Raw genomic sequence first — 26,167 nt, forward strand, 5'->3', positions numbered from 1 at the left:
AGTATTTCTTTTAAGCAATTGACCCTGTATTTGTCACCTTAATACAGAGAGACTATTTTTATGTATTTTCTTTCTTTTTACATAAAGCTTTCTTTTTAAGACCTGTTGGAGTTTTTCTTTAGTGGGGAACTCCAGGGAATTGAGTCTGTGCTCACCAGGGAATTGGTGGGAGGAAGAAGTCAGGGGGAAATCTGGGTGTGTTAGATTTACTAGCCTGACTTTGCATTCCCTCTGGGTGAGGGGGGAAGAGAGATTAGCTCTCCGTAATTCTGTTTCCAGGACTGGGAATGGGAAGGGTGGAGTTCCTCTGTTTAGATTCACGGAGCTTGCTTCTGTGTATCTCTCCAGGAACACCTGGAGGGGGGAAGGGAAAAGGTTTATTTCCCTTTGTTGTGAGACTCAAGGGATTTGGGTCTTGGGGTCGCCAGGGAAGGTTTTTGGGGGGACCAGAGTGCCCCAAAACACTCTAATTTTTTGGGTGGTGGCAGCTTTACCAGGTCCAAGCTGGTAACTAAGCTTGGAGGTTTTCATGCTAACCCCCATATTTTGGACGCCAAGGTCCAAATCTGGGAATAGTTATGACATGAGTGGCAGTGTGTGGGAAAGATAGAATCCAGAAGCCAGTAAGAATATTATATTTTTCATTTCTCTGCTAGGGGCTTTTAAGCAGAGACAGTTTGGTTTTAAAGAGAACCAGAGAGAATTTTTTTTTCTCTGCTCTCTCTTGCAGTTTCTGGCTTGCATATTAAGCAAGGAACCATTAAGCTGTGACAAAAGGGTCTTTTGTGACACAATAGCACTCCCATTAGGAGTCAAATGCCAGCACTATACACATGCAAATAAAGTGGTTTTTCTGGTTTACTTTACATTTAAAAGATTAGCTAGAGGAAGAAAGGGAAAAAGGCACTGTTGCTAGGCAGACCCCAGGAGGCAACAGAGAACCTGCAGTTCAGACAACAAACACCGGAGGGCACCCCAACACAAGAAAACAGGATGTCACGAAAACCAGACGCAGTACAGCTCGAAGCAATGGAAAAACAGATAGAACTGCTCAGAACACAGATGGCCAGAGATGAGGCAACTCACAAACAAGAGATGGAAAGGCTACAAAAACAAGAAGAAGGCAACAATGCAGCCCACCGCCGAGACATGGAAAAACAACAAAAAGAGATGGAACTCCAGAGGGAAGCCCACCGACAGGCCATGGAATTAGAAAAGGCTAAGCAACAGACTCCAGCCAATCCTAACAACCCTTCACCAGTACTTCTTCCACAGCACAGGAAATTTCCTACCTACAGGGCAGGTGATGACACCGATGCCTTCTTGGAAAATTTTGAAAGAGCCTGTCTTGGCTACCGCATCTCTGAAGACCAGTACATGGTAGAATTGAGGCCACAGCTCAGTGGACCTTTAGCAGAGGTGGCAGCTGAAATGCCTAAGGAGAACATGAACGACTATAAACTTTTTCAAACCAAGGCCAGATACAGAATGAGAATAACCCCAGATCATGCCCGTCGGCGTTTCAGAACCCAAAAGTGGAAACCAGATGTGTCATTTCCCAAACACGCCTACTACGTTGGGAAAAATTATGAGGCCTGGATATCAGGACACAATGTTAAATCCTTGGAAGAACTGCACCTCCTCATACAAATGGAGCAGTTCTTGGATGGTGTTCCTGAGGACATAACACAGTACATACAAGATGGAAAACCCAAAAATCTCACCAAGGCAGGGGAGATTGGAGCCAGATGGATGGAAGTGGCAGAAAGCAAGAAAGCTACTGTCAAGGGGAACGAATACCCCAGAGGGCACACCGACCATAAACCCTACAACTGAGGGCAGCCAAAAACCCCACCTACAACCCAAGTAAAGCCACAGACACACTATTCTTCCACCTCACCAGTCTCCAGTAACTCATCTCAACCCAGTGACCCATCAGATGGAAGATGCTTTAAGTGTAATGAACTGGGACATATCAAGGCCAACCGCCCAAAAACCGCCAACCGAGTGCAGTTCATTACACCACCATCACACCAAAGATCCCCAGGCCCAGATGCCTCTCAAATACCCTTGGAGTGAAGGGAAAATTTGAGAGTGGGCGGAAAGAAGGTTACTGCGTGGAGAGACACAGGGGCACAAGTGTCAGCTATCCACCAATCCTTCATAGACCCCAAATTCATCAACCCAAAGGCCCAAGTGACAATTTACCCCTTCATGTCACAAGCTGTAGACTTGCCTACAGCTGAACTGCCTGTCCAGTACAAAGGCTGGTCAGGAATGTGAACTTTTGCAGTCTATGACAATTATCCTATCCCCATGCTTCTGGGGGAAGACTTGGCCAACCAGGTGAAGTGGGCCAAGAGAGTGGGAATGGTTACACGTAGCCAAACCAGGCAAGCTTCCAGACCCATTCCTGTTCCTAAGCCGTCCACAGGTGCCCCGTCTGTGTTACCAGAGACCCAGACAGAGGTAGTGGACACAGATTCCATGCCAACCACTGAAACAGCCACAGCACCTCCAGTCCCAGGCCCAGAACTGGAACAGCAACCAGCACCAGCAAGTGCAACATCTTCAAACTCAACGCCAGTGGGCACCAGTAAGCCAGAACTGGCAGAAGCAACAGACAGCCATACCCAAAAGGCTCAGCCAGAGCCTGAAATAACCTCAGGTGCGCCAGCGGAGAGCGGTTCACCAGCAACGGAAACAACCCCATCACCTACATTGCTTCCAGAGGGACCAAGCCCAAGTCCACAGTCTGAGGAAGAACTGGTAACCCCTGCCTCAAGGGAACAGTTCCAGACTGAGCAGGAAGCAGATGACAGCCTTCAGAAAGCTTGGGCGGCAGCACGGAGCACCCCACCGCCTATCAGCTCTTCTAATCGATCCCGGTTTGTTATAGACCAAGGACTTTTATACAAGGAGATTCTTTCTGGTGGACACCAGGAAGAATGGCAGCCGCAAAAACAGTTGGTGGTTCCAACTAAGTACCGGGGGAAGCTCTTAAGCTTAGCCCATGATCATCCCAGTGGCCATGCTGGGGTGAACAGAACCAAGGACCGGTTAGGGAAGTCCTTCCACTGGGAGGGGATGGGCAAGGACGTTGCCAAGTATGTCCTGTCTTGTGAGGTATGCCAAAGAGTGGGAAAACCCCAAGACCAGGTCAAGGCCCCTCTCCAGCCACTCCTCATAATTGAGGTCCCATTTCAGCGAGTAGCTGTGGATATTCTGGGTCCTTTCCCAAAAAAGACACCCAGAGGAAAGCAGTACGTACTGACTTTTGTGGACTTTGCTACCCGATGGCTGGAAGCAGTAGCTCTAGGCAACACCAAGGCTAACACTGCGTGCCTGGCCCTAACAGACATTTTTGCCAGGGTAGGTTGGCCCTCCGACATCCTTACTGATTCAGGATCTAATTTCCTGGCAGGGACCATGCAAAAACTGTGGGAAACGCATGGGGTGAACCACTTGGTTGCCACCCCGTACCACCATCAAACCAGTGGCCTGGTGGAAAGGTTTAATGGAACTTTGGGGGCCATGATACATAAATTCATCAACGAACACTCCAATAATTGGGACCTAGTGTTGCAGCAGTTGCTGTTTGCTTACATGGCTGTACCACATCCCAGTTTTGGGTTTGCACCGTTTGAACTTGTGTATGGTCACGAGGTTAAGGGGCCATTACAGTTGGTGAAGCAGCAATGGGAGGGGTTTACGCCTTCTCCAGAAACTAACATTCTGGACTTTGTAAGCAACCTACAAAGCACCCTCCGACACTCTTTAGCCCTTGCTAAAGAGAACCTAAAGGATGCTCAGGAAGAGCAAAAGGCCTGGTATGACAAACATACCAGAGAACGTTCCTTCAAGGTAGGAGACCAGGTTATGGTCTTGAAGTCGCAACAGGCCCATAAGATGGAAGCATCATGGGAAGGGCCATTCATGGTCCAAGAGCGCCTGGGAACTGTGAACTACCTCATAGCATTTCCCAGTTCCTCACTGTACCATGTTAATTCTCTCAAGCCTTTCTATTCCAGAGACTTACAGGTTTGTCAGTTTACAGTCCAGGGAGATGATGCTGAGTGGCCTGACGGTTTCTACTACGACGGGAAAAAAGACGGTGGCATGGAAGAGGTGAACCTCTCAACCACCCTGGAACGTCTGCAGCGGCGACGAATCAAGGAGCTGTGCACTAGCTTCGCCCCATTGTTCTCAGCCACCCCAGGACAGACTGAACGGGCATACCACTCCATTGACACAGGTAGTGCTCATCCCATTAGAACCCCACCCTACCGGGTGTCTCCTCATGCCCAAGCTGCTATAGAACGGGAGATCCAGAACATGCTACAGATGGGTATAATCCGTTCATCTACCAGTGCATGGGCATCTCCAGTGGTTCTGGTATCCAAACCAGATGGAGAAATACGCTTTTGCGTGGACTACCGTAAGCTAAATGCGGTAACTCGTCTGGACAACTATCCAATGCCACGCACCGATGAACTATTGGAGAAGCGGGACGTGCCCAGTTCATCTCTACAATAGACTTAACCAAGGGGTACTGGCAAGTACCGCTAGATGAACCTGCCAAGGAGAGGTCAGCATTCGTCACCCATGCGGGGGTGTATGAATTCAATGTCCTTCCTTTTGGGCTTCGAAATGCACCCGCCACCTTCCAGAGGCTTGTGGATGGTCTACTAGCAGGACTGGGAGAATATGCAGTTGCCTACCTCAATGATGTGGCCATTTTTTCAGACTCCTGGCCCGAACACCTACTACACCTGGAAAAGGCCTTTGAGCGCATCAGGCAGGCCGGACTAACTGTTAAGGCCAAAAAGTGTCAAATAGGCCAAAACAGAGTGACTTACCTGGGGTACCAGGTGGGTCGAGGAACCATAAACCCCCTACAGGCCAAGGTGGATGCTATCCAAAAGTGGCCTGTCCCAAGGTCAAAGAAACAGGTCCAATCCTTCTTAGGCTTGGCCGGGTACTACAGGCAATTTGTACCACGCTACAGCCAAATCGCTGCCCCACTGACCGACCTGACCAAAAAGACCCAGCCAAATGCAGTTAGTGGACTGATGAGTGTCAAAAGGCCTTTGCCCAACTTAAGGCAACGCTCATGTCTGACCCTGTGCTCAGGGCCCCGGACTTTGACAAGCCATTCCTAGTAACCACGGATGCATCTGAGCGTGGTATAGGAGCAGTTCTCATGCAGGAAGCAACGGATCACAACTTCCATCCTGTTATGTTTCTCAGCAAGAAACTGTCTGAGAGGGAAAGTCACTGGTCAGTCAGTGAAAAGGAGTGCTACGCCATTGTGTACGCCCTGGAAAAGTTATCTCCATATGTTTGGGGACGGCGGTTCCAGCTACAAACTGACCATGCTGCACTAAAGTGGTTTCATACTGCCAAGGGGAATAACAAAAAACCTCTTCGTTGGAGTTTAGCTCTCCAAGATTTTGATTTTGAAATTCAGCACATCTCAGGAGCTTCTAACAAAGTAGCTGATGCTCTCTCCCGTGAGAGTTTCCCAGAATCCAATAGTTAAAAAGTGTTCTTAACATGTAAAAGTCTGTTAGTTATATACTTAGTGGTATATGTAAAGGTGCATGTGTTGTATTACTCTGTTTATTTTAAAGTTCTAGGAGGAAATCGCCGCCAGTGAGCTTCCCCACTGTCTGCAATTTGGGGGGGCGTGTCATAAACAGATAGCTAAGGGTTAATGTCTCTTACACCTGGAAAGAAGTAACCTGAAACACCTGACCAGAGGACCAATCAGGAAACAAGACTTTTTCAAATCTGGGTGGAGGGAAGTTTGTGTCTGAGTTCTTTGTTCTGGTCTTGTGCCTGTCTCTCTCTCGGCTATGGGAGGATTTCTGTCTATTGCTTTCTAATCTTCTGTTTCCCAGTTGTAAGTACCAAAGATCAGATAGTGATTTATATGTTTTTTTTGTATTTACATGTGTGTAGTTGCTGGGGTGCTTTGAATTGTATTCTTTTTGAATAAGGCTGTTTATTCAATATTTCTTTTAAGCAATTGACCCTGTATTTGTCACCTTAATACAGAGAGACCATTTTTATGTATTTTCTTTCTTTTTACATAAAGCTTTCTTTTTAAGACCTGTTGGAGTTTTTCTTTAGTGGGGAACTCCAGGGAATTGAGTCTGTGCTCACCAGGGAATTGGTGGGAGGAAGAAGTCAGGGGGAAATCTGGGTGTGTTAGATTTACTAGCCTGACTTTGCATTCCCTCTGGGTGAGGGGGGAAGAGAGATTAGCTGTCCGTAATTCTGTTTCCAGGACTGGGAATGGGAAGGGTGGAGTCCCTCTGTTTAGATTCACGGAGCTTGCTTCTGTGTATCTCTCCAGGAACACCTGGAGGGGGGAAGGGAAAAGGTTTATTTCCCTTTGTTGTGAGACTCAAGGGATTTGGGTCTTGGGGTCGCCAGGGAAGGTTTTTGGGGGGACCAGAGTGCTCCAAAACACTCTAATTTTTTGGGTGGTGGCAGCTTTACCAGGTCCAAGCTGGTAACTAAGCTTGGAGGTTTTCATGCTAACCCCCTTATTTTGGACGCTAAGGTCCAAATCTGGGAGTAGGTTATGACTGGGCCGCATGCCAAAGGCTGCTGATCCCTGTAATAAACCATATTTCCTGTAGTTCTGTGACCTCATCCCTAACCTTAAATAATATAGTACAGGTATTTCAAGAGTCACTACAAGTTTAACACAAACAATCCTCCAAAAAGAAGGAAATAGTAAGAAAGGTCATATGCTTTTGGCCTATTACTCATGCTAATATCTAAACTCAATTTAAAACCATAGTCTACTCAGGAGCAGCAGATGAGAAACTTCTGTGTTTGTGATGAGAGCAGAAAAATTGTAAGAGGGAAAGGGAAGAGGGATCATGTTGTATTTTGTCAATTTTCTCTTGGAGGAAACTGCCAAGAGACCCTGTGTAGAGAGAAAGGAGCAGGGCAGGGGTTGAGGAGTGAGCTGAAGCTGGCAAAAAGGCAGCTGGGATTGTGGACTGGGATTCAATAAATTGGAAACGGAGAACTGGTTAGCTAGAAAGATGGCAAAAGTGGAGAAGAAGAGAATAAATTCATTGTGGAGGAAGTCAAGTTGGTCGTGGGATTTCTGCGAGAGATGTTCCACAACACAAGCGGAGGATGAGAGAAGGCAGATGTTGGGAATGAGACCCAATGTTTCCTACTCTCAGAGCACCATCTTTGATTCTTAAAATCTTATAGAGCAGGGCTCGGCAACCTATGGCATGTGTGCCAAAGACGGCACAGGAACCGATTTTTTAATGGCACGCTGCTGCCTGCCGGAGTCCCGCGCACACACAGCCAGTGAGGGGCAGAGCCCATGCTCCCTGAGAGAGGAACCACCTCAGCGGCCTGCCCATGGGCTCCCGCATCCCCTCACCCAGCGAGGAGCCCTGCCTGGGGGCGCGGAGGGGCCTGTTCACCTTGGCCGCCTTGGTATAGCTGGCCATGGTGGATTGGCAGCGTGCCAGGGGAGCGGGTTTGCAGCCGGACCTCGTCCCAGCTCCCAGTGGCAGGAAGCAGGAGCTGTGGGGGTGGGAGAGGCTGGCGGCGGCAGCAGCGCGAGCTGCTGAGTGTTCCCAGGAGGAGGCGCCCAGCCGTGGCCATGGATCAGTACCTGCTGTTTGTGAGCTAGGAGGAGCAGAGAATCTTGTGACCCGGCAGCGCTGAGCACGTAGCAGGTGCAGGCGAGCAGGAATCAGTGGTGGCCAGAGAGCCCTGGGGCGAGGCGCTCACATATCGCAGGGTCATGCGCCACCCGGAGTGGCTCCTCCAGACACAGCCAGAGGGGACTCTCTCGCCGGGCGATGTTAGTTGCGCTAGTGTGGTGCAGGGCCCTGACTGGGTGAGCTGGCTGGGGGCCACAGGAGTGGGGGGAGCCCTCTGCTCTGACCCTCCCGCACACACAACCAGCCCTCTGCCCTGACCCCTCCTACACACACGCACACCCAGCCCTCTGTCCTGAGCCCCGCAGCCCTGCACACCCGTGCCCAGAGCCCTGTACCCCCCTCATACACATCGAGCCCTCTGCTTGACTCCTTCACCCGCCCCTACAACCCCAGCCCTGACTCTGGCACCCCCACACATACCTCACCCCCACCCTAGCGCCAAACAAAAACTCCTGCACCCGGCCCCCCATTCCCACCTGCACCCCTCGCACCAAATGGGAGCTGCCCAGGTAAGTGCCCCTGCCCTTATTCTAGCTCCTGGCCAGACCCTTCACCCCCAGCCCTGTGCTCAATGCACTCCCACCCTCAGCTCAGTGCAGACAGAGAAAGAGAGTGGTCCAGAACCAGGGAGAAGGTAGGTACCCACTGTATGTGGGCAGGGCCGGGACCCCAGACCGGCAGCTGGCTGGCAGGAGCCGGCGGATGGAGCCCTTAGCTGCAGCGGGTTGAGCTGCTCAGCCCACTGCCGGTCTGGGGTCCCAGCTGCTGGCCCCGCACAGCCCGCTGCCGGTCTGGGGTTCTGGCTGCCGGACCCTTCCCAGCTGGGGTCCCGGCCGCAGGCCCCGCTCAGCCTGCTGCTGGCCTAGGTGGACAGAACCCCAGACGAGCAGCGGGCTGACCGGGCCGGTGGCATAAGATCAACATTTTAATTTAATTTTAAATGAAGCTTCTTAAATATTTTGAAAACCTTATTTATTTTACAATACAATGCTAGTTTAGTTATATAATATATAGACTTATGGAGAGAGACCTTCTAAAAAACATTAAAATGTATTACCGGCACACGAAACGTTAATTTAAAGTGAATAAATGAAGACTCGGCATACCACTACTGAAAGGTTGCCGACCCCTGTTATAGAGCAAACCTAAGCTTCAGTCCAAGTTTCATTCTGCTTTCTTATGGCTATTTTATTCCACTCAGAAAGAGTGGCCCATCAGGATAATACTTCATTAGTTATGGGTAAGGCTATGCCGAGACCTCTGCCTATCATGCTGACTGGTATTACCTCACTGTTTCCTTGTACTCCCCTGTCAATCTGTCTGGAGCACCCATAGGGAAAAATTAGTGGGTGCTCTGGATAAAGTACTATTTGGTCTTATTGTTCTTTCTTTCAAATGGAATTAAACAAAACTTTGTTGCTTCATGAAGAGCAGTTGGAAGCAATCAGAGAAGATTAATGTATATAATTCAGACATCAGCACTTTCGATTTACCTGCAACTCCAACAAACACTTGAATTTTGTTATGGCGCCATAGATTTGCTCAGGAAATAATACTCTTGCAGGGGAAAATGTTTCTGTAAACGTTGTATGTAGGTGGTACCTTGACCACTTGAGAAAACTTAAACATTAGCTAGTGAAGGACTAAGTAGATCTGCCATTTGGAAGTAAATTATGCAGGTTCCAGTGAAACTGGTATACACCAAAGTTCTCAGGTTTCTAATTCAGAAAAAAGTTAGAAAACACAACCAGAAAGTGTTTTTAAAATAATTTTTAATTACTATTGTAAATATCATTTTAGCTAGAAGTGAGCAGACTGAAGTCAGTTCTACAACATAGATGCCAGTGGATTTCACACAGATGCCAGTGGAGTTGTGCCTTTTTACACCAGAACTGAATTTGTTACAGAAAGTTTATAGATATTACGTTTTGTAGCTAGCTAGTATTAATCTTTTGTTTTGCTTTCAGTTGTGCCCCGCACACCTATTTAAGTGTATAATCTTATATAAAAATCCAGACTCTTTTGGGGAACCGTAGCCAGTGGGAGCCGCAGTCGACCGAACCTGCTCACACGGCAGGTAAACAAACTGGCCCGGCCCGCCAGGGGCTTTCCCTGAACAAGCAGTGGCCCCAGTTTGAGAACCACTGTTCCAAAGGAAATGCATTGTGTTTTGTTGCCAAGTGTGATGAAGAGAATCCAGAACATAGCCAAAACAAGCTGCCCTGCTATCTTGTGCATGTATAAAATCTAGATTCCCCCACGCCCCAATTTCTCTTTCAAATCCCCTCTGTGCAGCAAATGTGTTTATCAAGTTGCTCAGTAGGAATTTTGATTGAGACACTATGAGTGCCTGGAATGAGGGGACATTTTAAGAACGGAAGTGCTGAATTCACAACACTGTTATCTCACCACTCTACATTCTCCTACAGGAGCTGCAACAGTCATGCAAACCATTTACTAATTCCTCAGTAAGAATCTCTGCACAGTGTTTTATTCAGACTCTTAATTAAAACATGCAGGGATCTGTAAAAACACATTTTAGTATGTTTCAGAGTAGCAGCTGTATAGTCTTGAAACCTTTTTTTCTAAAGCAGATTCTTGAATATGTTAGGTTGACTACATGTGAAATGGTATTTAAAATCTTTATAAAACTGACACTTCTGGACTAAAACGCTGCTGAAAGAATGTTCTCCCTGCAAAAAAAATTCATTTTTTTAGTGAGCTCTTAAAATTTTTGTCTGGTATGCATAAAATCTGGCCTTTTATTAAGAGTGTTGAGAATAACTCACTTGTATTCACTTGCATACCAACTAGTTATGCCTTTATAAAATTGACATAGATGAAAAAGGTTAAAGCTAAAAATAATTTTAAAAAAATAGTTGAAATGTCTAACTGAATAATGTTCTGGCCTCTGACTGAGTCAGAAGACTTAGGACTTCCATACTGAGTTATAGCTGGTGAAGTGAGGCACAGATGCTACCTGGGAAGCAAACGTGGTTTTATACCACTTACCTGAGCTTCAGATTTTGGGCAGCTTAATGGCCAAAATGTGCCCGGTGTAAGTTAAAGTAGCCAATGAGGTTCAGTGTTTTTAAAGAGTGAGTAACTTTACAAGAGAAGTCTTGAACCAACAACTTTAGATGTTACAGTTCCACTGTGCTTAATCAGTAGACACATGACTAAAACTTAAGGGGTTCTCAGTACTTAACTGTTTGTCACCAAAAAAAACCCACCACCATGATGGAAGAGTGTTATCACTGTGGGGAACCAGAATCGGTCAGTATGAGAAAGGTGTATGCTTCCTCAGCAGACTGAATTTTACTGAAGAGGAGGAGATTGATTAATACAAATACATTATTCAGTACTTTGGAATCTGTTTGTTGTTCTGTGGAAAAACCTCAGGTTTCACTTTACTTGTGCTTGTTAAGTTAGAAATATGTATATATGTAAATATAACGTAACTCAGCTTATGACTAAAAATCTTGCTCATTAAGGAACACATTTAATAATATTTCAAAGAAGGTACATCCGTCACTTAGAGAAAATGAAATCCGATTAAGAGTTTGAGGTTAACTCACTTGTATTCGCTTGAATACAAACTAGTTAAGCTTCTACAAAATAAACATAGATGAAAAGGTGAAAGCTAAAAATAAATTTTAAAATACAGACAAGAATTACAAATAAAAAGGAAAGAGTTTAAATTTATAAATCAAAAAAATAAAGTAAAAATAAAATATCTAAAAAATGAAAAAGCCAGGGTTAAAATACCAAACAAGAAATGTGAGGCTAAGATTAATAACCTGCAGTTGAGGCAATGGTGGCTAGGTATGGATTTAATACCAAAGTAAGAATTTGGTACAGATCATGGTATTACTTTTTTAATTTATTTTGGTAAAAAGCGCTAACAAGCCATGTACCAGCTGTCATAACTTCCTACTTGAATATTTGTGTACTCTTTTCCTCCCTTAGTATCAAATTCAGCAGTTGTCTGTGCACAAGCACAAGACTGTATGAATCCCATAGCTTCTGAGGCTTTTTTCCTTTTAGGTCCCATTTCTGCAAACAGTTAAGCTCTTTACTCATCTGAGTTAGAGCTGGATGGGAAATGGTTCTTCTCTCCTGCAAAACTTTGAGATTTCAAAAATCTTTCCCATTCTGCATTAGGAGATTGGGGTGAGGCGGGGAGAGAGAGAATCTACCCATCCAATACCCTTGTGGTCAGGATACTCACTGGGGATGTGGAAATCCCAGGTTCAAGTCCATGCTCCCACATCCCAGGTATGTGCCCTAACCACCAGGCTATAGAGTCATTCTCTCTTTTGCCCAATGAGTGACCCCATCCCAGATAGCCAGTAACCTGGTAGTTTAGGTATTCATCTGGGATAAGGTAGAATGGCAGAGCTGGGCCTTGAACCTGGGCCTTTTGGCTATTCTAGAGACTCTCTCACCACAGTTTCCCTCGTCAACCTCAGAAACTTTCTGCAAAAGGTTTGTACTGATAAATTGGTATTGTCCAATGCAAAAACTGATTTGAAAAATTCCCAGCCACTCTGTCAGTAGTTCCACTTACGTTGTGGGAACTACTCAAGTGAATGAAGTTACTCACTAATTTTTTTTTTAGGATGCAGCCCTTCTTTTATCCGTAATAGTGACTTTCAGATTTTGTTCTGTTTTTCCTTCAGACCAATTTCTACTTATCACACTTCAGCAAAATTTGATATCTTGTAATTTAGCATCTTCGGGGCAGGAATTCATGACTCCTCATTGCTATATATACTTTTTAATTTCATATAATTTAACAAGACAACATAAAGCTGTATTTGTGATAGGAAATTGAAGTAGGAAAACAGCAGGCTGTTGAGTAATAATTTATAACGAGCTATATTTATGGTACCACGTGGCTTACCTTTCTATACCATTGTAATTTGTTACCGCTTGAAATCTGCCAAGTCTTCAACTCTTCTACAAAATTTAATTTAAAAATGTTTAAAAAAAACACATTTTGGGAAAATATAAAGTGTGATCACTGTTGTCCCTCATGTTTAAAATATTTCCTCCCAATGCCTGGCTTTTTCTTTGTTGGACATCCCTTTCCTCTGCTATTTATTCCTTTCATGCAGAATCTTAAAAGCATGGTAGTATGTCTTTATTATATTTTATACATCTATTTTATAGTGTAGTGCCTTGGAAGAGGCTGCTTTATAAATGCCTGATAAATTTAGGGTCAGATTACAATCTCAACCACACCAATGTAATTTCAAAGTTAGTTTGTTGGTGCTCATACAGTTAATCCATATTTACGCCAGAATAACTGGTACTAAAATCTGACCTGAAGTATGTGTATTGACTAAATTATAGTGATAAAAATAAAACCATAAAAACACTTCATACTTGTAGGAGACAGGACATATGATACTTTTTAAAAGAAAAAAATTGATCACTGTAACAAAAAATTTGAAGACACTACAATAAGTTCAGAAATTTAATTTTCAAAGATTGGTTTTAGTTTGAACATATTAAAAAGGTTGTGAAATTTAATAAATGATGGTTCCTGGGAAGCACCTTGGGCAATCTTGATTGTGAAAAGTGTTTAATATCTGTATTAAGAAGTAATTCCTTAAATAATGGACCATATCCTACCTTCTGCTTCACAGAATTGAAGGTAACAAAATATGCTCAAAATTAGGGGCTTGATCCATGGTAAGGAAACATTAATGGCTCAGTTGTGTTCTTCCATTGCCCCCAGACTTAGGGCAGGTCTATACTACAGCCAGAATTGACACTCGGATTGATCCACCGGTGATTGGTTTAGCGGGTCTAGTGAAGACCTGCCAAATTGACAGCAGATCGCTCTCCAGTCAACTCTTATATTCTACCCCCGACAAAAACAGTAAGGTAAGTTGACGGGAGATTTTCTCCTGTTGACCCCCCCTCAGTAACTCGACCTAAAGTACACTGACTCCAGCTATGTTATTCATGTAGCTGGAGTTGCATAGCATAGATCGACTTACTGTGGTAGTGTAGACATAGCCCAAGTGGGATGTCCTCCTTGCAGCTCCCGATGGGAAAAGGAACTACTAAGGAACAACCCTTGGACGTGGCGTGCTTCCTGCATGTGTGTGTGGATTTCAGTCTGGAAAAACACCCACAGTTGGTGCTGGTCAGATGAGCAGTAATTCCTCTTTTCTCTTTCCCTACCTTTCCATTCCCTTTTGAGGATGGCTTTTGATGTATGGCAGCCCAACTGCTGAGGCTGTAGGTGGAAGTTAAGGAAACTCTGCAAAGGCCCTGGGACTACATGAAAATCATTCTGTCCCCTGAGGATAACCAGAAATCTGTGGGTTGAGGGCCAAATCTGCCACTTCATTGACAAATAAGAGTCCTGTCCCTGACCTAGGTTTCCTTCCAATTTTCTTCAGGATTTTTTCAAAGTAGCTACAGAAAGAAAACCATTACCAGGTGGTTACATGGGGGTCCAAAATGCTAAGATTTTTTAAATCTAATAAAGAATATGACAAAATAGGACTCGTGTTGTATATCCTCATAAGGCTATGATTTAATCATGGGTATTTTTCGTAAAAGTCATGGACAGGTCACTGGACCATGACTTTTTGATTATTGCCCATGACCTGTCCATGATTTTTACTAAAAATACCCCTAGCTAAATCTCAGGTGCTGGGGGGGAGGGGCATTCCACGCATGCGCTCTGGGACCCCAGGGATGCTGCTGCTTGGAGGTGGGTGTGCTCTGGGGCTCCACTGCTGCCAAGGATGGGGGGTTGGCCTGGGATGCCACCACTGCTACTGGGAGGCGCTCTGGGCACCCCCTCCCCCGCTGCTGCTGCTGGGAAGGGGGGAGCGGCACCACCGACTGCTGCTACTCCAAGTGGGAGGGTGGTTCGGGGTGCCGCTGGTGCTTCCAGACTACTGTTCCGGGGAAATGCCCAGGTCCAGCTGCTCTGGGGCAATGGCCAAGCAGCAGCCAGTGTGGCTGGCCCCAGAGCTGCCCCGGGTCAGCTGCACCAGTCACTGAAGAAGTCACACAGGTCCCAGAAAGTCATGGAACCTGTGACTTCCATGACCAACATGCAGCCTTTATCATCCATGTATTTTATTGAAAGCAACTATACAGTTTTATAATTAGTTCCTTTAGTGGCTAGTACTTGCTGACTAATACAACATTTTCAGAATTTACTTATGTGTAACTGAAGGGGCACAGCCTGCAAAAACACATGTGAGTAAAATTAATATTAAGTATTTGCAGGATTGGGCCTTAAAACAACAATTACTGATGTCCATAGAACATAACAGTCCATTGATTGACATGCCTTAAATGAGCACACAAAAAAAGCTTCAAATGCTTGTTTTAAACCTGATTGGGCACTGTCTTACCAATGTATGTTATCTGTGAACAGATGTTGAATGCTGTGCTGTTCAACTGATTATAATGGGACTGCCTTAAAGTGTGACTTGATTGTGCCAGTTGCAATGTGCTTGAGGGGTTTTCAAATTGCAAATCTTAGTTATTATATGCATAGCAATGCTTTTAACCTTTCTTGGGCTGCCTGAACGTATCTTAATCAGTACCTTGTATTTTTTGTTCATTTTTTTAAGCAGTTGTATTGGTCATAGTCACAAAAGACACTTTCAATTTCTCTTTTGTCTGTAGTGAAATACTTATAGCCTATGACAAGTAAAACACAGGTCTCTGAGCCTACCTAGTCTGTTTGGATATTGCCATAGAATTTTCTACTCCTGGATAAGGGTGGGAAATCTGAAAATAGGCATAGTCACTGAATCAAAGACCTAATCACTTAATTAAGCTCTGCAGTGAAGGATAGTGTCTGTAAGCATCACTGATGCTTTCAGATACCTGTGTATATATTTTGACACAGATGTCTCCAATGAATACTTTTGTTTATTCATGCAATGGGAATCCAGTAAAATGATACATTTTAAGATTAAAGTGGAAACTCAAAGGAAATTTCAATTTTCTTAGGCCATGTTTACACGAGAAAGCTTACAGTGGCACAGCTGTACTGATGCAGCTCGGCTGCTGTAAGATTGCTCGTGTTGCTGCTCTATGCTGACAGGAGAGAACTCTCCTGTCGGCATAATAAAACTGTCTCCATGAGTGGTAGGTCTCCCGCTGACATAGCACCGTCCACATCAGCATTTCTGTTGGTGTAACTTATGTCACTCAAGGGTGTGTGTTTGTTTGTTTTCACACCCCTGAGAGGCATAAGTTATACTGACAAAAGCATAGACGCTGACTTACACTGTTCCTGGTGCTTGACTGTGCTTGACTCCGCCCCACCTCTTCTCCACCTCCTCCCCTATGGGCCACACGCAGGACGGTTTGTTTACGTTGACCGTCCACAGGCACAGCCGCCTGCAGCTCCCATTGGCTGTGATTTGCTGTTCGTGGCCAATGGGAGCTGCGGGAAGCAGAGCGGGCTGCAGGGACATGCTGGCCACCACTTCCCACAGCTCCCTTTGGCTGGGAACGGCGAACCGTGGCCACTGAGAGCTATGGGTGGCCATGCCTCTGGATGGGCATTGTAAACAAACTGTTTCGCAGCCCGCCAATGGATTACCCTGATAGGCCGCATGTGGCCCATGGACCACAGGTTGCCCACCACTGCCTTAGAGAATACAGCTGACAAAGCACAAGCTGAATTTTACTGAAAGATAAATAGTAAAGTGGGATGACATTTTTGATAAATTTTTGCAGCAAAAAATGTAGATTCATTTGAGCAAAATATTTTGTGAAGGTGTGTCACTTTCACCAAATGGTTTAAAAAAACTAACCCCCACCAAAACTGCAGAAAAATATGAAAACATTATATCCCAGTGCTCTGAGCTAATCCCCTCGTGGAGGTGGATTACCATGAGTGCTGGGAGAGCTCTCTCCCAGTGCTCGTGTGCGACCACACTCGCACTTCAAAGCGCTGCCGCGGGAGCATTCCCACAGCAGCGCTTGAAGTTTCCAGCGTAGACATACCCACAGCGTTGTCATCTTCATAGCTTAGCCTTTGGGCCAAGTCCCATTTAAATTCTTCCCCCTTCCAGGGTATCACAGGCCCTTAGAGGCAAGCTGTCCCAGACTGTCCTCTCCCTACTACCTGGTCTGTGCTGCTTCCCCAGTGGCTAGTAGGGGAACCGGAGCCCACCCTGTACACCAGGTTCCTGTCCATTGACCCTTAATCCAGCAGCTCTGGACTTTTACTCTCCTAGCCCTTACTGCTCCTTCCCTGGACTGCTTCCTACTCTGTCCTTGCAGCTTCTTGCTCTTCCCCCTTGTATCAGGGAGTGCAGCTGCAGGTTTCCTTCTGCAGCCTGCCAACTTCCTCTCTTCATAGACCCTTCCCAGCTCCTCTCTCCAGTTGGATTTCATCTGCAATTAGGCTGTAGCACTCCCTAGGTTTCCTCCAGGTGCAGCCTAAGGTTAACTGGCATAATTTACACCTTTAGGCCTCAAGTGGGGTGGACACCTCATCACTCCCTATTCTTACTTGTAATCACTAATAAAGTGGTTAATCAACTTTAGTTAACTCTAGCAAAATGGCAGAATAACATTATCCAATTCTTGGAAAATGTCTTGTCCTGAAATGAATTAGCTGAGCCAGTCACTCTTTTTCAGTCAGTCCTCTTCACAATTGCCTGCTCCCCATGCCCAGCAAAATCTATTCATAGGAGAGAGATGTTTGGGGGCGGGGATTGAAAGCTTCTTGACAAGACTTGTTGGTTTCATCTGACTACTGGAGAATCTTTTTTTTTCTTCTCCTCCCCTTAAATACTTGAGCCCTGTTGTCCCTCTTTTATAGTTGACTAGATGAACAGAAATGACAGCTAGAAAGAACGTTAGCTCACTCCCCCTTCCAACCTCTTTACAAGTTAACAAGCTATGTTGACTGTGCCTCCTCTTTGGATGGCTGCTGAATATTCTTGGAAAAGCCCTCTCAAAAGCCAAGTTGCCATATACTGGTATGACAGTCTGGCTATTCACAGCTGCCATTGTAGGTATCGGGGAAAGGATGCACAGAATGCTGCCATTCACAAATAATGTGTTCATAGGTTTCTCCAGTTATGGCACAAAGATTTGATAGACCAGTAGCTACAGAATCAACATTTTTGGTGGACCAGGGCCTAATTTTATTTTGCTTTCCCTATTTAGTAATGTTATTAGAATGCAAAAGGCAGTTTTTATAGCAATATTAACTAAACTTTGACTTTGGAAGCACAGAATATAAATAGTTTGCAAAGCAATGTTTTGAAGTATGACAGTTTTAAAAATTCACCTTAGAAATGAAGAGAGATTAGGGTGACCAGATGTCCCAATTTTTTAGGGACAGTCCCGATGTTTGCATCTTTTTCTTATATAGGCTCCTATTACCCCCCACCTCTGTCCCGATTTTTCACATTTGCTGTCTGGTCACCCTAAGAGAGATTCAAAGGAATATTTTGATCATGAAACATTTTTAAGCTATGGAGCTAAACCAGAAAACTTGTTACCACAGATTCACTGCTGTGAAATTAGTTTTCCTTCTGCATCGTTTACCCTGGGTATTGCAAATATTAACAGTCATAAAGTTGCTGTATTTACAGTACTATTCCAACTGAGCTTGCCGGAATGTTTCAATGTTTCTGCTAATACTGAATACAATTGACTTTACAGGATTGTAGAGGTTCAAGAATGTAACTGGACAAAGGCAGACTCAGTCTCATAATGTACAGTTTAAAGAGTGCTAATAGTCTAAAAAGGATTATAAAAATGGCATTGTGCGATTCTACTCAATGAAATTTGCTAGATATTACAATTTAAGATTCTTTTTTTTTCTAACCACCTCTCTAGAAACACCCTATATATGTGAATTTACAAAATTAGGGTTGGTAAAAGGAGCCCAGTTCTGCTTAAATGACTACAACTGATATTGACCTTCACTTGTGTAGCTGAGGGAAGAAGCGGGCCTCATGTTTGTATTGATTGTATATATGTGTTCGTTTTAGGTTTTGAAATGTTTAATTGCACTCTGATTATAGGCAACATTTTTATGTATAATGGCAACCAAAACTTTCCAGCTTGCATAAAATATGATAAGTGTAAAAGTAAAGCTAGCATATAAATTGGTTAGGTTACTGGAGCCACTAGTTATCTATAGAACTTATATTTTATGTTAGAGAAAATAAAGGAAATGGTATGCAGGTAGATAAAGGTATTAGTTGAGAATAAAAAAAAGTTTTTGTTTTAAGAGGTTCTGTTATGTACTGACAAAATGTCAAGCAGTGGAACAAACCTACATAGAAGATAGCCTTGGATCTGCCAAGTCATCAGTGTGAAACTGGGCAAAGGAAACTTATGGAATATATATACAAAAATTATGTTGTATGTCTCAGCTTTGATACATAAGAAAATAAGAACGGCCATCCTGGGTCAGACCAAAGTTCCATCTAGCCCATTATCCTGTCTTCTGACAGTGGTCAATGCCAGGTGCCCCAGAGGGAATGAACAGAATAGGTAATCATCCAGTGATCCCTTCCCTGTAGCTCATTCCCAGCTTCTGGCAAACAGAGGCTAGGGACACCATCTCTGCCCATCCTGTCTAATAGCCATTGATTGACCTGTCCTCCATGAATTTATCTAGTTCTTTTTTGAACCCTGTTATAGTCTTGAGTTTCACAACATCCTCTGGGAAAGAGTTACACAGGTTTACTGTGCGTCGTGTGAAGAAATACTTCCTTTTTGTTTGTTTTTTAAACCTGATGCTTATTAATTTCATTTGGTGATCCCTAGTTCTTGTGTTTATGAGGAGTAAATAGCACTTCCTTATTTACTTTCTCCAGAACAGTCATGATTTTTTTAGACCTCAGTCATATCCCCCTTTAGTCATCTCTTTTCCAAGCTGAAAAGTCCAAGTCTTATTAATCTCTCTTTATAAGGAAGCCATTCCATACCTCTAATCATTTTTGTTTCCCTTTTCTGAACATTTTCCAATTCCAATACATCTTTTTTGAGATGCGGTGACCACATCTATACGCAGTATTCAAGGCGTACCATGGATTTATATAGAGACAATATGATATTTTCTGTCTTATCATCTATCTCTTTCTTAACGATTCCCAGCATTCTGTTTGCTTTTTTGACTGGCCCTGCACATTGAGTGGATGTTTTCAGAGAACTATCCACAGTGACTCCAAGATCTCTTTCTTGAGTGGTAACAGCTAATTTAGACTCCAACATTTTACATGTATAACTGGGATTATGTTTTCCAATGTGCATTGCTTTGAATTTATCAGCATTGAGTTTCTTCTGCCATTTTGTTGCCCAGTCACGAGAGATCCTTTTGTAGTTCTTCGCAGTCTGCCTGGGACTTAACTATCTTGAGTAGTTTTGTATTCAGAGTCTCCACAATCCCAAATGTGGGATTATAACTCTTGATGAAGTAGTAATAGTGCTGAAAAGAGTTAGTAGGTATTTTATCCTGCATAGGCAAGTTTATTTAATACTGATTTTAAAAGGATTCTAAGTAATCCTTGTATCATAAATGATTCTACAACATTAGTAGCTTTTCTAGAACAGAAGTGCTAGCATTGTAGACAAGAGCATTGTAGAAGTACAATTATTATGGAATTACTTCTACAACAAAAGCAATAGGAAAAAAAGCCTCCTGATATTGGAGAAAATTACTGTAAATTATTTTTCTTTTGTAGTAAGTTTTTTTTTCTGTCGTGTGTGTGTGGCTGGGATAGAGGTTTTGAGCACTAGAGACAAACTGTGACTGGGTAGAGCTTGGAAGAATGAATTGGGGGCAGGACCTTTTAAGGCAGGTACAATCTGAAGATATGAAATGAAGGAAAGGGGTACTGACAGATGGACATGGGGAAGGAGCTAGAGAGGTAAAGATAAATGTGGTGTCCTGAAGAGTGAGAAGGGAACTGGAGGGATCAAAGGGGGACCAGACTTAAGGGTACTTTAATTGGTCTTTGTTTTCTAACAGCAACATTTATTTCATTCTAGAGCTGCAAATTCTAAGCCATAGTATATTTCAATAGAATTCTTTATTTTTTCTAACAGGACGTGATAATGCGTGTGAGAAAACATCATATATGTTCCTACGGAAAGAACTTCCTGTGCGGCTAGCTAATACCATGAGAGAAGTCAATTTGCTGCCTGATAACTTACTAAACAGGCCTTCAGTTGCGCTAGTTCAGAGTTGGTAAGTATGGAGAATGGATTAAGAAATCAGTATATTTCTGCCACTGCAAATGTATTTAAAAGTTTTACATGTGAAAATGAATATTATCCCGTTATCTAATTTGAATAATTTATTTTTATAACATTTTTTCCCCTTTTGAACTATTACACATATACAAATGAGGCCTCATTTTCTGCTGTCTGATACTAAACAAATACTCTGATACAATTTTCAGAGATAGAATGGGGAATACATAAATTAGTTTTTTGAGTAGGAGCCCAGAAATTCTGTGCAGGAGTGATTTCAGTGGAAGATTTTAGATTTCTAAATCAGTAGCTGCTACAAGGCCTGCTTCTTTTTAAAGGAAAGACTAAACATCAACCTAATTTAGTTGTACTTATCATGGATTCTCTCATCAGAAGAAATAGGTCCCTGCACATTTACAATGTTTCTTCTTTATCTAGCTATCCTCTCATCAAAAAATTTGAAAACTGATTTAAGCTTTTCCTTCTCTCATAGCTTGTGTTTTTAAAGCTTTAATTCAGTTGGTCTCTTGGAACTCCAAAACTCTGTAGTTTGTCCAGTTGGCCTGATACAAACTATTCATCCTATCTTCTCAGCTGATTTGAATTAGCGTTAATACCAAATTCTGGCATCTACTCAATGCCATTTATCTCTACTTTATTTATAAGTTGAGCAAAGGTCTGTAAACTTCTTCCTTGGTTACATTCATTGGGCTCTGAACAAGTCTGCCACAAAGCACAGCTCTTCATACTCTTCATGTTTGAGAAGAATAAATCCACAAAATTTATGTAAAAATACCTTTGTATACCCTGTGGAATTTCTCGAGTGAATTTGGCCAGAATTTTTGTATTCATAAGTTGTATCTTAACTTGATGGGAATTCAATATCATTAATCTTTTCAGGTAGTAAAGTAATAGGTTAATTATTTAATGTTTGATTGTATCTCAAACTTCAGACTTAAAAAATCTAAATTAGTGTTAGATTTTGTGCAATATCTGTTTTAAACTTGTCTTATTCATGTAAAGACATCATGCAATCCCAGCTGTTTCCTTACAGACCATTTCAAACTTCATTACCTGCAAATCAGTAAGTTTATATGCCGAATACATGAAATGTGAAAGTGAATTCATGTGTGAAAAAAACAGTAGAGCTATGGAAGTTAGGAATATTTGCATCCCAAGTTAAGATCTTGCTTTAAACTGAGCTATCAGTGCCTCTCTGTATTGTGAGCTGCAAATGTGTATAAAGAACAGGAATACTTGTGCCACCTTAGCGACTAACAAAGTACTCCTGTTCTTTTTGCAGATACAGACTAACACGGCTGCTACTCTGAAATGTGTATAGTTAGTTCTTGGAGTGCTTGCTTATGTCGATTCCATTCTAGGCGTGTGCACGGCCACATGCACAGTCATCGGAGATTTTTGCCTTAGTGTTACGCATAGGATCAGCTGTAGTGCCTTCTTGAGTGCTGTGTTCATGTGCTAGTATATTAGGCGCTGCTGACCCTACAGCCTTTCAGTTCCTTCTTACCGCATTGCAGGAGCGCTAACAGTTCTTACAGTCCATTGTTCTGTCTCCTTTGTTGTTAGTTGTTAACTTAAAGATCTAACTAAGTACCTAAGTGTTAGAGTCCAAGCTGGGGCTTCGCCTGGGAGCTGGGCATGCCCTGTTCTCCAGGCTTTAAGCCATGCTCATGGTGCAGCTGGCCATTTGCCATTAGTGACCCCCGTGAGAGCTGTTTAAAGTGTTTGGGGAGTCCCACAGAAAGGATAAATGCAGGATCTGCAAAGACTTTTGCCCTTGAACCCAGAAGGAGCAGGATATCCACTTGAGTGCTCTCTTCATGGAGGCTGCGCTTCATCATACCTGGGAGCCCTCTTGATTGGACTCCACGCCCGGAACCGTGGCATCGGTGTGCAGCACATAACCGGCAACGGAACCCTCCCTGGGGCCTAAGAAGAAGTCAAAGTCAACGGACCCTCCAGCACCAGAGGAAAAGGGGGCTTTGGATAAAGGACCTGTGTCAGGCCATGTACCCGCCCCAGAGCTGCTCAAGAGTACTGCTGCGGTCAGACCCCCTAGTCCAGCCAGGGACTCACCTCAGAGTTCTGGGAGCGGCAGTGGGTCCTGGCCCCTAGTAGGGTCATCTCTGCCCGAAATGGGTCTGTGGCCAAAGAGCAAGCAGGCTGACCGGCACAGCAGACCCCAAGCCAGAGGATGGACCCAGCCAAGGCCCCAGCATCTACGAGCAAGACGGTTATGGGACTGCCCCCTAAAGCAGCGGAGCATCCCTGATCCCAACGCTGCAGGTGACGGTCCCCATTGCCGTGGCCTTGGACCCCAGCACTGCAGCCTCAGTCCCTAGTTAGAAGACATAGGTGCCTGACACACAGGTCTCCACCTCCAAGGCATGGGACATCTGAGTCGCGATGCCGATCCCCATACCCATGGTACCGTCAGGCCTCCTGCCAGAGTTTGCCGTGGCGCAGATCCCTATTGCCTAGGCAGTCTCCCAGGCATCGATCGCTCCCAGTGTGGGTTCGTTCCTGGTTGCGGTACCGGTCTCCAGCTTCCTGGTACTACTCGGACAGGCACCGGTCCTGACTCTCCTTACTCATCACCGAGGAGGGTCAGTCAGCACACTCGGGCATCTATGGCTCTGCCCTGGTCACCAGAAAGGCCATGGTCCAAGCCTGAAGGAGAGTTCAGCACTTCACCTATAAAAGACGAATCGCCACTGGCCCGCGAGACCAGCGTAGCTCCTCTGGCAATGGTGTGGAGATAGGGGCAATGGCCTGTTCAGTGGCAGTACTGGAACTCGTGGAGTGTACCTGTTGTACCAGTTCTGTACTTGCACTGTTCCTCCCAGGCCACATCAGACGAGTTGCCGCCGGCACCCAAGTCAGAGCAACACATCTTGAAGAACAGCATTTATGAAAAAGTAGGTAACTGTCTTTTATTGTCAGGATATTAATGAATCACCAATGTCTTCCAGATAGCACAGGGGTCTAACTGATTGCTAACCTCACAGATGGAGTTTTTGTAATGGTTCAGGAAACAACATTTGAAATCCATGATTAGAGGAATATATTATGTTTATTTGTTATTGTAATGGGTTCATTTTAGGAAGATTAAATTCTTAATCTTCTGTTTAATAACACGATGTGTGAAATAATCAACTGTTTTTTGAGAAAATAGAAATACATGTGGTTTTGGACTTGCAACAGAAAATATTTAATTGTGAAAAATCACAACAAATATTTTCAGTATTGTATTTCCATGTAGTATAAATGTTGACTCTAAAGAGTTGTTAAAAGATACTGATTTTTGTATTTCCTCAAATGATGATTATGTTTCTCAAATATTTTGTTTTGGCAATCAGACGTTATTTAAAAAGAAAAATATTTACTTGTATAAGGCCAAGTTTACTAACTCATTAATGTCAGAAGTATAAATCTTTTTTTTTTTCTTCTTCTTCTGAAATTCAAGTGTCTTAACAGGTCACTTAAATTTATTGATGAAGAATCTTGGACAAAATTTATTATACCTGAAATTAATCACCTCCTAAATGTCATCATTTTAAATATTGTCTAATACTTTCAAATTGTCATAAATCCATCAACCTGCGAATTTTTCACAAGTGTAACCATGCCTTTGTGGGACACAACCGAGAATACCAAAATCAGGACAAACGGCTGAGAAATAGGGCAGATATACCCCAAAACTGGAGGTTATCTCCCATAAGATATACCAAACGAGCAGCAAAAGTAAACTTCTGTTTGACCACACTGGCTAACAGAAAGTCATAAAAGCAGTTTCCTTAGATATCCCAGTCCTTATATCACTGCCCAAAACACTAGATTTGAAGATGAGTGGTTCTTTAAAACCAGTTTAATCAAATAACAGGTTTTTCTGATCCCAAAGGACCAGCCACACACCCAGGTCAATATACAGCTCAGATCTCACCCAAAAATCATACGGTTGCCAATCCTTTAGTATCTAGAATCTAAAGGTTTATTTATAAAAAGGAAGAATGAAAGGTGAGAGTTAAAATTGGTTAAAGGAATCAAATACATACAATAAATGCAAAGTTCTCAGTTCAGGCTTGTAGCAGTGATGGAATAAACTGCTGGCGTAAGTGAAGTCTCCGGCTGCTTCCAAATCATTGGAAGTCCTCAGTCTTTTGGTTAGTCCATAGTCTAGAGGTTTGAGCAGGAAAGAGGCAAAATGGAGGGCTTTCCGGGGCCTTTTATATCTTCTGCCATGTAGAGGGAAACTCATTTTTTCAAACAAAGCCCTCAGCACAGCTAGTGGAAAATTACAGGTGGCAAGATGTAGTTCCCTATCAGACTTTTTTGGAGTTACATGGGCAAGTCACCTGTGCATGCCTGATTTCGCTTAGGCCTTGTCTACACTGCCACTTTACAGTGTTGCAACTTTCTTGCGTAGGGGTGTGAAAAAACACTCCCCTGAGCGCTGCAAGTTTCAGTGCTGTAAAGTGGCAGTGTAGACAGTGCACCAGCACTGGGAGCTGCTCCCTTTTGTGGGGTGTTTTTTTTTTTCTTCTGTTTTTTTACAGCTCTGGGAGAGAGTTCTCCCAGCACTGGTGCTGCAGCTACACAGCCAGGTTAAAGCGCTGCTTTACCTATGCTCCAGACAGTATGTTTGCAGGACAGTCCATTCAGTGTAGATGGGCATCTCGCATGGTCCAATGTCAGTTAAAATGTTTCCTGATGAGACACTTAATTTGAATATTCCTTTAAAATGGGCTAGCTAAACATCTTGGTGGTGTTTCCCAGAAGCAAATATGTTAGAAATATAGGTGTAGAGCAAATGCTCATAACTTTAAATATAAAATTGATACATGCATACAAATAGCATAATCATATTCAGAAAATTCTAACCTTTCCATAGACATTGTACATGCCACATTTTGCACAAGATTTGTTGTTATATAACAGTGGTTGCAACAGTGATCTGTGTGGTCATATATTAATCAGATAACGTCATAAGAAGTACTAGACTTTTGTGTATACTGAATTAATATAAATGGGAAACATTGCATTTCATTTGCTTTTAAAAGTAAGGCATTCCCAAAGGGCAAGGGTGCATGAATTTTGCTGGCTGCCGATAGGAGAACTGCATGTAAAATTTACACCAGTGGTGGTTGCAGCTTCAAGCATGCTTGTCAACATCTTTAATGATTTGGTATTTTAAGTCAAGTTTCTTCAAGTGAATG

General features: G+C 43.6%; 1 protein-coding gene across 2 annotated transcripts in view; it reads left to right on the forward strand.

Annotated features, from left to right (window-relative positions):
- The window catches only part of PDK3 (pyruvate dehydrogenase kinase 3), a 132,175-nt gene that overhangs the window by 20,512 nt on the left and 85,496 nt on the right, over nucleotides 1-26,167 (forward strand). For both annotated transcript variants that reach the window (XR_004001963.1, XM_030575124.1), the window contains exon 2: nucleotides 20,784-20,925. Coding sequence is in view for 1 of the 2 variants with exons in the window: in XM_030575124.1 (XP_030430984.1) it covers nucleotides 20,784-20,925 (142 nt within the window). In the remaining variant the exon portion in view is untranslated. The remainder of the gene's footprint in view (nucleotides 1-20,783; nucleotides 20,926-26,167) is intronic.

This window comes from Gopherus evgoodei, chromosome 1 (genome assembly GCF_007399415.2).
Source record: "Gopherus evgoodei ecotype Sinaloan lineage chromosome 1, rGopEvg1_v1.p, whole genome shotgun sequence".
NCBI lineage: Eukaryota > Metazoa > Chordata > Testudines > Testudinidae > Gopherus > Gopherus evgoodei.